The 12856-nt window shown below is 46.1% G+C and overlaps 2 protein-coding genes across 2 annotated transcripts; one reads left to right on the forward strand and one right to left on the reverse strand.

Moving 5' to 3' along the window:
* Positions 1–4134: 4134 nt before the first annotated feature.
* Positions 4135–12038, reverse strand: selenoi (selenoprotein I). Its single transcript, XM_084699579.1, has 10 exons — positions 10980–12038; positions 9420–9488; positions 8944–9052; positions 8521–8595; positions 7951–8213; positions 7738–7846; positions 7578–7626; positions 7048–7228; positions 6764–6937; positions 4135–6609 (listed from the first exon to the last, which is right to left on the reverse strand). Exons 1-10 carry the CDS (start codon positions 11034–11036, stop codon positions 6502–6504), a joined length of 1194 nt encoding a protein of 397 aa, XP_084555705.1. The 5' UTR covers positions 11037–12038; the 3' UTR covers positions 4135–6501.
* A 288-nt stretch (positions 12039–12326) lies between these two features.
* On the forward strand, positions 12327–12786 carry ost4 (oligosaccharyltransferase complex subunit 4 (non-catalytic)). Its single transcript, XM_084699580.1, has 2 exons — positions 12327–12477; positions 12611–12786. Exon 1 carries the CDS (start codon positions 12328–12330, stop codon positions 12439–12441), a length of 114 nt encoding a protein of 37 aa, XP_084555706.1. The 5' UTR covers position 12327; the 3' UTR covers positions 12442–12477; positions 12611–12786.
* The last annotated feature ends 70 nt before the right edge of the window (positions 12787–12856 follow it).

Here is a 12856-nt window from a genome sequence, read left to right on the forward strand (position 1 = left end):
CGTGACGTTCAAGCAAAGACGGTCGCTGTTGAGCCAGTCGATGCAAAGCTACCGGAAAACATACAGCCGAAACAGCGACACGGTTTAATCTTCACACACCTTTTCTCTTCACACCTCTCTTCCTCCCACATCCCCCCCTCTTTCTCTCTCTCTCTCTCTCTCTCTCTCTCCCTCATTCACCCCTCTCTCTCTCTCTCTCTCTCTCTCTCTCTCTCTCTTCTCCCTCATTCACCCCTCTCTGAAAACAATAGAGAGGGGGGGGGTGTAAAAGAGCGGGGGGGGTCGTTCATAATGAATCCAGTCTGAGCCTTTGTGGTCCACAGATGGATGGTGAGGTCCTGAAGGAGAAGGCTTTGTGCTTCAGTCTCTTCTGTCTCTGCTCTGTGTGACTGATGAACTCACACAGACACACTTTATTACCTGATTCGCTCCATAATCATCTGGCCTACGTCTGAATGCCAGGGAGAGGACACTGAACGGAGGGGGGTCTGTTCGTGCGTGTGTGTGTGTGTGTGTTTGTGTGTGTGTGTGTGTGTGTGTGTAGGTCTGTGGAAGAGAAAGAGTAAAAGGGAAAGAGAGACGAGAGAGAGAGTATAGAGTGTGTCGAGTGAAAGTGTGTGTGTTTGTGTGTCGGGCTTGTAAGCTGGTCTTGCAGTGGTTTCCCATCAGTCTTTCTGTGTTCTGAAGCCATGGCTTACAGACGTACAGAGCCTTACCAAGTCATCCAGGAAGAAGGATGGAGGTTGTTTCCTGGTAGTGTCATGGCTATCAGGGTCATGTGGAGTTCAAGTGTGACAGCCCTCTATAAGCTCTGCAATTCATGAGGTCACTCAGCCATCAACAAGGACTTGGCAGGATTTCTAGGAAAGGGCCAACTTCAGCCTATCAAGCTGAACTCAGACTGACTGAAAGGGGGTTGGTAAATGGACGCTACTTTCTCCATTCCACATCTTCCTTGGGCCTCTTTACTGTGTAGAAATATCATTAATAGGGTTTATACAGGTCAGACCATTTGCAGAGTACGGGGGGGATGTTATTCTTATGAACATGGTTTCTCCCACGTGCAACCCTGCTCAGCCATAACCTGTCATTAACAGTGTTATTCTAACTCACTGGCACTGGCCAAGCCAACACACACACATACCATCACACAGGTACACACACACACACACACAGATACACAGTAAGAACTCTGAAAGTTTCCTAAATCTGGAGTTTGCCCCTGGTGGTAAACGGGACATTGGAAGCGTTTGATTCACTCACCATCACCTCCCTCCTGTCTGAAGAATCCCTGTGAACTCTGACTTACCTGTGACCTTTGAAAAAAAACAAACATCAAAACCAAGCTTGTCAAATACATCTCTTTCCTCGACTCAAAACACAGTTCTCCATTTTTCAATCCCCAACTGACAGGAATGTCCATTTGCCATCACACCCAGCTAGTTATTGTCACTGACAGTCATTGATTAGCCCATTAGCGCTCTGATTCAGTTAACCATCTACAGTCCTGAACATGTCTGAACTTGCCTGGCTGTTCCACCCATAGATATATATAAAGGCTAGATGTCTCGTCCATGTTGCTGGCCAACGGAGTCGAACGTCCACACATGGCTGCCATCTTGCTACAGTGAACTCGCTCACCCATAACTTTGTGTTGGTGATACATGTACTTTTTAAATGACCGTAACTTGCTCAATTTCCAACCGATTTTTAAACGGTTTGGTTTGTTGTCAACGTCAGAGATTCGGTATGCCACTGCATACTTCTATTTTTTTTTTAAATGCTCGCCTGGCTGTTCCACCAGCTGGCCTGGCTGTTCCACCAGAGACTGAGGTTTTGTCCATCCCAGAAAGCCTCTGATGTTCTGGTCACTAATTCATGGAGTGTCCTAACCCTAACCCTAACCCCCCCCCCCCATAAAATTTTGCAAGGTTGAGAAATTAGAGATGTGGTTGGATGGAGATATGAAGAGAGGAGTAGCAGAAAAGCACGATGTGGAGTAGTTGTTTGGAGTCGACGTGTGTACTGAACAACGTGTGTTGGTGCGTGTGTGTGTGTAGATTCAGTAGTGTCGTGTTCAGGCAGGTTTGATCCGTGGTGAGAGAGGTGTCACCGGGCTCATTAGGGATGAGGATCAGGACTGGGGGACAGAGTTCACCTCGTCCCCTCTGAGCCCCCCTAGACTGGACACACACACACACACTCTACTGTCCTGTGTTCGTTCACCCTCATCACCATGCACAGAGGAGGAGTACTGTATGTGTATTTAAATTCTGCTCAAACAAAAGTATGGAACAAAGCCGATTACGAAGTACGATTTCTAGACTTTCTGTATCGCAAGGGAAAAAACGCACATGCTTTCTGTGTGTGTGTGTGCACTGCAGCGTGTCTGGTTTCTAATGATGGTCATCCATAATTGAGAGGTGCCTAGCAGGAGAACACAGAGTGGCGGGGCAGTTAAGCTAGGCTCCAGCCCCTGTGTGTGTGTGTGTGTGTGTGTGTGTGTGTGTGTGTGTGTGTGTGTGTGTGTGTGTGTGTGAGAGAGTGTCATGGGGGTCACTCACGCACAAAACGTCCTGTGCCATGGGGCAGGAACAGGAGCCGGACTCTGACTCTGTTTAATTGATGTCACCTCTGATTAACTGTCAGTTTAGGATCAACACCAGCTAATTCACTGAGGGGCCCTAACTAGAGGCTCACAGACACACTTTGACCCCTGCACACTGGAGAGCTTAACCCACACAGCTACACAACAAACCCAGTCTACCATATCACACCTGCTGAACGACACACTGGTATCAGTTTAAGATACATCAGACTTCAGAATTCTTGAAAATTAATCCATTCTTATTGATTACTATGAAGTGGTGGGTCCATTTCAAGCCCATAGTGGGGAATTGTGAAGTGTTGTTTAATGTTCTTTGATTGGAGGAATTGGTTTTCAGTGAGGTTCATGGTGTGATGGAAGTGATTCTCTCAAGACAGATAACAGCCTGGGTCTCCTGCCAGCTGTTTTGACTGCTGGTGCCACTTTGATTAACACACACGCACACAGCAAATCCTCTCTCACACACACACACACACACACCAGTATGACTTGATGAAGGTGACAAGATGATACTAACAAACACACACTGTAAGACAAACTGCTAAATGCGGAGAGGAGACCATCAATTACTAATGGAGTCTGTAACCGAGAGCAGAGTTGACTCTGAGGAAAACAAAGGTGTCAACTTTAACACATACTGTTTTGTCCACTGTTCAAACTGTTTCGTGTTCCTAACCCTAAGCTCTGGATAAGAGCGTCTGCTTAATGACAAAATGTAAACCAGGCAAAAACATGAGAAACTGGTCCCTGAGTCACTAATCCATGGTACAGTCCGGTCAAAACCCTGTCTGTCACACGCACTAAGACTCGCACAGTGAAGGGTTATGATCACTGAAACGCTTCATGTGTCATCACATGGCTAAGCTGGGACCAGGTCAGAAGCTTGCGATCCTAAAAGTTCTCTAGGCAACAGCCCCACCTGGTGGTGATGTTCAGAAACACACAAGCACACACACAACACACACATTCTGCAGGTGAAGGCATCCTCAGTTTTTGGTAGGAGTGCTAAAAGTACTGCTCTACACTGACACCTGCTGGTCACCAGGGTCACTACCCTCAACCTACAACAAGATAGAAACTCGGTTCCCTTCGGTTCACCACTCCTTTAGGGACGAGGTATATAGGTGGGTGATACGCTGAGTTTGTTTAAGAGAGACTTGTCTCCTTCAGAGGTCAAGAGGTCATCCCTTGAGGGCCCTTTAGAGCCCACTGATAGATATGAACGTGTGTCCAGACTCACTGGAGATAGTAAGCAGGAAATATGCAGAGACAGACTTCTGAGTGACCATGTTGTCACAAACTTGCTGTGCTTTGTAAGGATACGTTCTGTGGAAACTATAATTGGACTGACCTATTCATTGTATATAAAGACGTTTGTGATCTCTGTGCTTCACTCATCTGACCACTCTCTCCTGACAGGTTACGTGAGCCAATATCGTTCTTATAAACAAAGTCAACACTTTTAATTGTCGTGCATCTTTCCAGCCACCGACTGACCTCATCCTATCAGTGGGAGTCAAGGCAAGTGATTAAACAAAATGTTTATTCAATTGGACAGTCCTTTTTGTCACAGGTTAAATACAACATGATATTATTGGCCCTGGTCACACACCCAGGCCAGACCGGGCCAGGCAGCATCTGGCCCGCGTCACTTCGGACAACAACAAACATCGTCACAGATTCCACGGTTTTATCCATAGTCGTTAACTGTTGCTTGGGTGATGGGTGGAGTTAAGAGCCAGTACCAGAGGGAACTGATCGCTCTGTTCCATCTAAATCACTGGTCTCTCAGTTTCCCAGTCCATCCTACATGAACCATTTTCAGACTGGGGGTGGGTCGTGGGGAAGAGGGGGGTTTGGGGGAGAGGGGTGTGTTGAGGGAATCTGGATTTTGAAATCTCACTCAAAGTTCACATAAAAAAAACAAGGAAAATAAAATAATATATTTACACAAACGCACATACACTGATACTTACATACATAAAAAGATACATACTTGCATGTGTCTCTGCACACGTACATTCAAAACATTCAGACATACATACAACACACACACACTACACCTCCTACTCAAACAAGCAACATTGTTTTGGTGGCGTTATCAGTCACAATTCACAGTCGCGTCACTATACAACCCTCAGAATCCAACCACATTCCTATCTGATGAACCTCAAAACTCACATCCAACACCACCTTGCTTCCCTTCTGATTCTTTACCGGTCACCAGCACTGATCTCAAACCAGACGGCCAGGTCTAAGCAGAACACCCTGTACGTGTCCACCACAGCCCTGTCACAGGTCCTGTGGTTTCAGATCAGTGCAGGTAAGAAGCGGAGGCTAAGAGGACGTGAGGCCCCTCGGTGGGCCCCCTCAGGCGTCTCCCTCAGGAGGCCCCTGCAGGCCCCCTGGTCCTCCAGCCCGCTAGCACACAGGCTGAGGGAGGGCAGATGGGGGGCAGCCTACAGCAGCATCTCCACTCTCTCCTTGTGGAAAACCGTGAGGGAAAACGATCAAAAACGGTTAGAAAAGCAGCGTCAAACAAACCAACCAGAAACAAAACACAGGAAAAAACAAGAGCTGATGGCCGTATCTCCGGTGTGACAGTAATATGGACAGCACAGTCATGTGATGTGTCTGCGACAGTAATATGGACAGCACAGTCATGTGATGTGTCTGCGGCAGAGTGGCGTGGAGTTTACGGTGACCAGTGACAGCTTGTTCCCTCAGAGCACGTCCCCTCCGCAAACGGCTTTGGGACGCACTCTTCATTCAAGCTCAGCGCAACCGACACACACGCATCGCCCCCGGCAACAGAGAAAAGAAAAGACAAATACGAAAAAGAAAAAACAATTAAAAGTGAAAACAAAAAGAACTTAAGAGCGAATCGGCATGCTGTCACGACACCTCAAAGGGGAAGGAGAGCCTAGAGGTCAGCGTTCAGACAGGGGTCACGGTTCAAGGGTCAAAGGTTGACAGGTCAGAGGTCAACCTGGTTAGTGGTATGAATACTCCTGCCTCCAAAAGGCTTAACCCTGATTGGTCTAAAATGACCTCATTAAAACTCAGACAACCATCACCAGAGTGTGTTGTGTAAATGTGTGTGAGATAGTTTCTAAATGGATCACTGACTATTTCATATCAGATTTTGTTTTATAAACAAAAACCCAATAGCAATAGATAAATAGTAAAGAGTTTCCTCTCAATCGTACAGAACATCCGATCAAAATAGATTAAACTCCGCCTTCATGCCCTGGTCAAGACCTTGACGCACCTCCCAGGAGCAGGTGTGGTTGTACCCTTGGTTACGGTTCGGAGGTGAAAGGTCAGGGCTGGAGCTGCATTATTGTAAAGCCTGTCTATCAAACTAATGGAGACCTAAATGATGTTTCCCCAAGGCAATATTATACTGTACATTCATGAGACTGTGAGTCAGTGTCATCTTCTCCGATCAGAAGACGTGCGGTGTGTGTTTGCGTGTGTCAGCACAGTGTCTGTGTACAAGCAACCTGTGAATGTGTGCATTTGTGTCAATTAAGTGTTGTGTGAATGTTTGTGTGTGTGTGTTTGTGAGGCTGGTCTGGGCTTCTATCCTTGCGGCTGAAGCACATTTCCTTAGGAAACAAGCACACCTCATTGGCTCAACCAATTGGCCGATCACCAATCACGGAACCCAGAACCCAAAGTACCACCCCTTTAGTCCAGAACACTTGCCTCAAACTGAAACTGTTCATGGTTCCAGAGTTAGGGTAAGCGCGTGTGTTGAGGGAAGGAGAATAGGAGGGTCATTGTCTAGCTGGATAGAGATGTCCTTAGGGTAGAGGAGGCTGGGTGGCTGTTTTCCGTGATGATGAAAGTGAAGTGTCGGTTGGCTGCAAAAGGGAAGTGGGAGGGCTTTAAACCTCCGCTTCCTTCAAGCCGATTCGCTCCTCATCTTGTCAGTCACTGTTGGGCTTCTTCAGAGAAAAGGCATAGATGTTGAAGTGGTCGCTAAGCTGGTGCACCTGGGGTGGGGTTGAGGGGGGGGGGGGGGGGCACACAGGAAGTTGACATTAAACCTTAGTCTCTGTTAGTGAACGAGAGGCAAAGTTAATCATCTCACAGGAACAAACGCATACCAACTCACACACGTGTGTGTGTGTGTGTGTTTGTACTCACCACTGACACTCCATAGTGGATGTGTGCCAGTATTACTCCACTCGTCCACACGTACAGCAGCACAGTCTCATCAACACCGTTCAATGCCAGCAATACCACCGCTGCCAGGGGCAACAACAGCCAGCTCAGCGCCTGACAACGAGTGTTACTCATCTGGCACACTATCAGCTTGCACTGCAGAGAAAGACATACACACACGTGTTTACACAAGGTCAGGCAAGCAGGGGCGTGTCTTTACGTCTCTGCATGTGTATGTGTGTAATGTGTGTGTGTGTGCCACTCACGGTGACGTTAGCGAAGGCTGTTCCGATCATCAGGTAGAAGACTCGGGGCTGCTGCTGGATGATGTTGGAGGGAGACAGCACCGCCCAGAGGGTGGAGAGGAGGAAGAGGAGGACCGGGGAGAGGAAGGGGAGGAAGGCCTCGTACAAACTGCTGTGCTTCAGAGTCTTGCTGCGGTGACCCCTGGGAAGCAACACAGGACACTCTGTCATTTACTTTTGTATTGAAACAACATAAAAAGGTTGTATAGTTCATTAGTTCATTAGATGCCCCCACTAACCAATACCCTTTTATAGATGTATTGGACTGTCCTCCCATAAAATGTTGTAAAGGAATTAACAAGAAACTATTGTAATCCCAACCTAACCATAACCAATTCAACAAAAGGTCAAATTTCAAGTATTTTTCCTCTACGCGATCTTAGAGGCCTATTCTGCCCCACTGACCTAACCATGTCCATACAAGGAGGATACAAAGTACAAAGGGAGAGAGTGATGTCAGAGTTCCAGAGGTTTCCAACCTGATTACTTACTTTAGGACGTTGTGGAGGCTCATAGGAAGGGTCACAGTGAAGGAACAACCTGGAGGGTAAGATCGAGAACGCATCAGACCACAACCTCTCCATCACCCCTAAACCAATAAAACTGCGCGGGGCACATCCGTATGCACTACACTAACCAATCACAGCTCACCTAAGATCATGACAGTGAAGAGGTCTCTGTAGAGGACTTGCCACTGGATTGGATGGTACCAGGTTTCCACGCCGACCACCGCAGTGATGATGTAAACAATGGAGATGGTCTAAGAACACAGGAGACAGGAGGAGTTCAAACAAAACACTTTCCTGGACACAGTTACTTTAGAGTAAGTTCAAAAAGGTGTGTGCTTTGTGTGTGTGTTCTCACCACTTGGCTAATGTCATATCCCCAAGGTAGGAACAGTATCCCAGTGTTGTATTTCTCCCAGTGGGAAAGAATGAATGAGAAGAGTACCACCCAGAGGATATAGTACAGAGTCAGCACGTCCACACCAGTTTCCCCTCGGCCGAATATGGAGTAGACGCACGCCACAAAGTAGACACAGGCCCAGCTGTCCAGCCCGTGGTCAAACAGCTCCCCTAGTGGTGTGGAGGAGTTTGTACGCCTCGCCTGCTTTCCATCCACCCCATCTACAGGGGGAAGTAGAGGGTTTGATGGAAGAAAAGTCTCAACCAACAGGGTGTAGCAACTTGAGTTCTGGGATTTAAACACTCGTTGTCAATCGGCTGAGAGAAGAGATGTAAATACAGTTTAACCAGTGAGCGATAGTGTTATAGCAGTGCAAACTTAGCCTAACGATTAGGATTACACTATAATCCTAGTCCTTCAATTTAGCCCACGGTTAGAGTGAGCACCCCACATTCTGAAATGCCGACAGAAACAAACGCAATCCTTTATTTTTCTGTCTTTCTAAGCGAGATGGGTAATACAACTCACCGAGAGTGTAGGCCAGGAAGTTGAAGAGCCCGGCAGCGACCCATACCCAGCTGGGCACATGCACGTGTCCTTCAGCTGATACACACACACACACACACACACACAGGTGGGTTATAATGTCAACAAGCAGGTGTGTGTTTGCATAACATCCCTGTATACCTCGTTGAATTGACTAGCTTACCGGGTGAATCGTGAAGGGAGTTGGTAATGGTGTGTGTGTGTGTGTTGGTCAAAATATTTACGCAAGTTTTATGAGTTGGCTATAAACCTTTAGTCATGAGGGGACATGTCCAATGAGAAGTGGACTTTGTCCTTAATGTCCTCATACACACACGTACACGTGGAGGAACACACTCACAGAGAGAGAGAGAGAGAGAGAGAGAGAGGGAGGGGGGAGAGAGAGAGAAAGAGAGAGAGACCCACCTGAAGCATCAAAGTGGTAGTCATAGAAGGCCAACATGACGAAATTCAAGACCAGGAACATGAACCCTGTGAAAGTGATGAGGTTAGGAGCCAACCAGGTAGGCATGATCTGAGGAGAGAGAGGGACAGGGGCACTGAGCGACTGACTGTTACATCTTAAAATTGGGTTAATAAACACACTGAAGCCCTTTGCAACTAGCTGACATTTATCATGATATTGTTGTTGATGAGGGGGGGGGGGGGGGGCAGATGGGGGGGGGGGGGCAGATGGGGGGAGGACAGCAGGGGAGTGGAAGAAAGGGTTTAGTGAGAGACTTGGTCTACTTGTTATTGTATCTCAACAGGTGATGGAAACCTCATGAATGATGGAGCTCTCATTAGCATAGAGACATCACACACTGTCACACACTCTGCAAGAGAACACTGTCAGAGAATTGTTTTAATCGTCACACGGTGTGTGTGTGTGTCCTCCTCACCTTGACAACAGAGTTCCAGAAGGGGTGCATGACGTAGACCGACAGGGGGTTGGAGTCCACTGCGCTGTACTGTAGAGAGACACACGCACGCGTGCGCGCGCACACACACACACACACACAAACACATACACATGTCAAATTATAGCGAGCACAATTAACACATCATTTTATCTTTGTAACCAGACATCCCTTGGTGTCAAACACATGACACACCAATCCACCAGCACAGCACTGTAGTCATGGTGATGGCAGAGGCAGAGGGAGGGTGCCAAGAAGAGGTAGAGTGACAGAATGAAAAAGAGTGAGAGTCTTTAGTGAGAGTTATTTGAGAGTAGCCATTTGACCTCTATGTTTAACCTTCCAGTGTGTGTGTGTGTGTGTGTGTGTGAGAATGTGAAGAGCATTCAATACATGCATGATGTCTTTCTGAGCATTGAGCAGAACACAAGCATGACCTAGACAACTGGTGACTACATGAAGTAAACACTATCTCCATTGACACAGCCCTCCTCTTCCCCTGCTCGGACAGGAACCCCTGCTGCCTACACAAGCTGCTAGTGATGCACTGTGTAGGGTTAATTGGCCTTAAACACTCATCTACTAGTGTATGTGTAAGTGTTTTGGACATCAACTAAAAGGCTCTGAGGTTTAAAAGGGTAACTGAAAGCCGCATAAGCAATAGGCTACCAGTTTTATACTTCACACTAGTCTTTCGGTTTCCTGTTGAACCACATGGCTACAAATTGCTATGTGTTCAAGCAGTGACATGGCTCTGTCAGACCCAGATATATGCGTTCACGTTTGAACATTATTTTAGACTCCAAATGTAAGGTGCCTGATAGATTCACACACCCGGAAACCCACATGTCAGGAGAAATGGTCAGGGGACAGCGAGACGAAGCTAACCTCTACCTGCTAAGGACATTTAGGGTCCAGTGAGTTTTCAGGACAAGCTAGGTCTCAGCCAGATCAACTAACCAAGGATAAAGACGTTAGCTATCATACGTTAATCATGTAAAAACTAGGTTGTCATATTAATTTCAGCATGTTGGCATTTCAGCTAAGATTCTGTGGGATGTGCGTGCTAATAATCGGGTTAGCTGGGTGCTCGGTGAAGTGTCGTGTCCGAGTCGTGACAAATGTTTTCCTGTCAGTATGTAGAGATACTTGTTGTTAACCATCTCGCTGGAGCGCCTTTCAATCACAACATGCTTGTTTTAGTTAAAGCAAGTCAGACTGATTAGATAGCATCCTTCTATCAGTAAGCTATATCCACGCGCTGTCATCCACCAATGGGCGCCGTCTACATCAGTGGGCTCCGTCTATTCGGTGGAAGGTAACGATAGATAACGTAACAGTGCGATATTCATCGTAAATGCTTGTACTAAGGATCGGGTTTTAGTTTATCTTACACTGGTTTCTAAAACAGAAAGTAAATGGCTCACGGTGGCTCGTGGTAACTACATTACAGCTCAACTACATAATCTGGAACGATCCACGAATGGTTTCTCTTCCAGGAATTATTCTAACCCCGCTAATGCAGTTTTTTTCTGATCATACCTTGTACTTGTCGAAGCCCGACAGCTGCTCTTGAGTGACATATTCGTACATAGCCATGATGGCAATCCCAAGGCTCTGAATCCAGCAACTTGAAAATCGATTCCCTCTTGATCGAGATTCCGTAACAGCTATCCTCGTTAGGGACACTACATCTAGCTTTAGCAACTACCGCTCAAGCACGCCGGGGAGGCGATGTCGAAACATTCGGCCACTCCTGCCTCAGTCATACGAGTCCAGACACCCACATCTGCTGACAACATGAGCACACTGTTGCCTCCTCTGGCGAGGATGATATTTTGTACATTATTGCATTATTATCTTGTCACTAGTGTCAAATTATCTTCAACTAAAGATACAAAGGAGTATTAACTGTAATCGAAATACACGGAAACTGACGCAAACTCCGTCGACCAGCCTAGAAAACCGATAAGCCCCGACTTCCAAACGTGCTTCCCAAGGTCAATAAAACATACTTTGAGATCTTAAATGACACTGTTACAATCTAATTACATTTTCACCATACGTCATTAGATAGCAAAGGAACATTTGAACACTAAATAGAAACTACGAACACTATATCTTTCTCCACACATCCAACTTATCTGGATAAGCCTAGTGAAGTGATACAAATCAAAGAAAGACTAACTTTGTAAGTTTCTCAAAATACAATTTTATTTTGGGGATATTTATGCAGGAGCGACAAACAAAAACCCTGGTGAATGTTATTCTCATGTGAGGGACACATTTTGTTCATAAATCAAAGTGTACAACAATAGGCCTACAAAACATTTACAAAATCTAGTGATAAAAATAAATATTCTGTATAAATGTTCCTTTAATTGATACTTCTCAGTTTGTGAAAATAATATTTTTGATGTTTCATATTTGTCGTGCTGTACAAAAAATATTCAGCAATTTGGTAAAAAATAAACGAAGAAAAAAAAATCGTTGTGAACGAAGTTACGTGACGTGGCTTTCCAGCAGCGGAAGAGGTTCGCATCTGATCTGAAAGCTGACAGAAGCAGACCCTGCTTAACCATTTGAATTTATTTTGTACAGCAGCCAATAAAAAAGAACAAGGTAAGATTTCCAGGAACCTACAAAAGTGACAAGAGTATGTACATGTTATAGCCATTAAGCTTCAGGATCTTAGCTAGCTTGCTACGTGTCTTTTTTTCATTCAGCGGTAGCGAAGGCTAGCTCAGATGCTAATCTAGTCTAGTTGGCTGCACTGGTACTGGAGCTAGTTAGCCGTCAGATAGCTAGCTAGTAGTAGTTTGGCACCGCCTTGTCCATGACTGATGTTTGCAACGGGTAATGTAGCTAGCTGTGTTTGCCATTCTGCAGGATGGTTACGGACGTTCAGCTGGCAATATTCGCCAACATGCTTGGCGTATCGTTGTTCCTGCTGGTCGTGTTGTATCACTACGTTGCAGTCAACAATCCCAAGAAGCTGGAGTAGATTCCCGCCCCGCTCCCTCCTCCTGGTAATGATGGGGTGAGTGACTTCAACCTTAAAGTTTGATCTTTTACGTTTGTGTATTTTTTTTACGTTTTATATGAAGACTGAGAATAAAGGATTGAGATGTTGTGCCTTGAGCCCAGTTGAGTGAATTCATGCCTCTTTACAGGTGTGTGTGTGTGAGAGATTGGGGCCAGGGCTACCCTGAAGATCCTTAGTGCCACTTGCAAGAATATTCCAGCTTTCTCTACCCATACACCACCTGTCATCACTTCCTGCTTTTCCACATAGACGTAATTCCCCGTATGTACAGGAGTGCTTTCTAATAAAAATGTGTGTGAATCATTCTGGCTGTGGTTCTTTTAAAACACAGTTGGTATTGACACTAGCTGGCACTGTGCCTAAACACATACAC

This window comes from Hypomesus nipponensis, chromosome 6, assembly GCF_054491055.1.
Source record: "Hypomesus nipponensis isolate SF chromosome 6, ASM5449105v1, whole genome shotgun sequence".
Classification (NCBI taxonomy): domain Eukaryota; kingdom Metazoa; phylum Chordata; class Actinopteri; order Osmeriformes; family Osmeridae; genus Hypomesus; species Hypomesus nipponensis.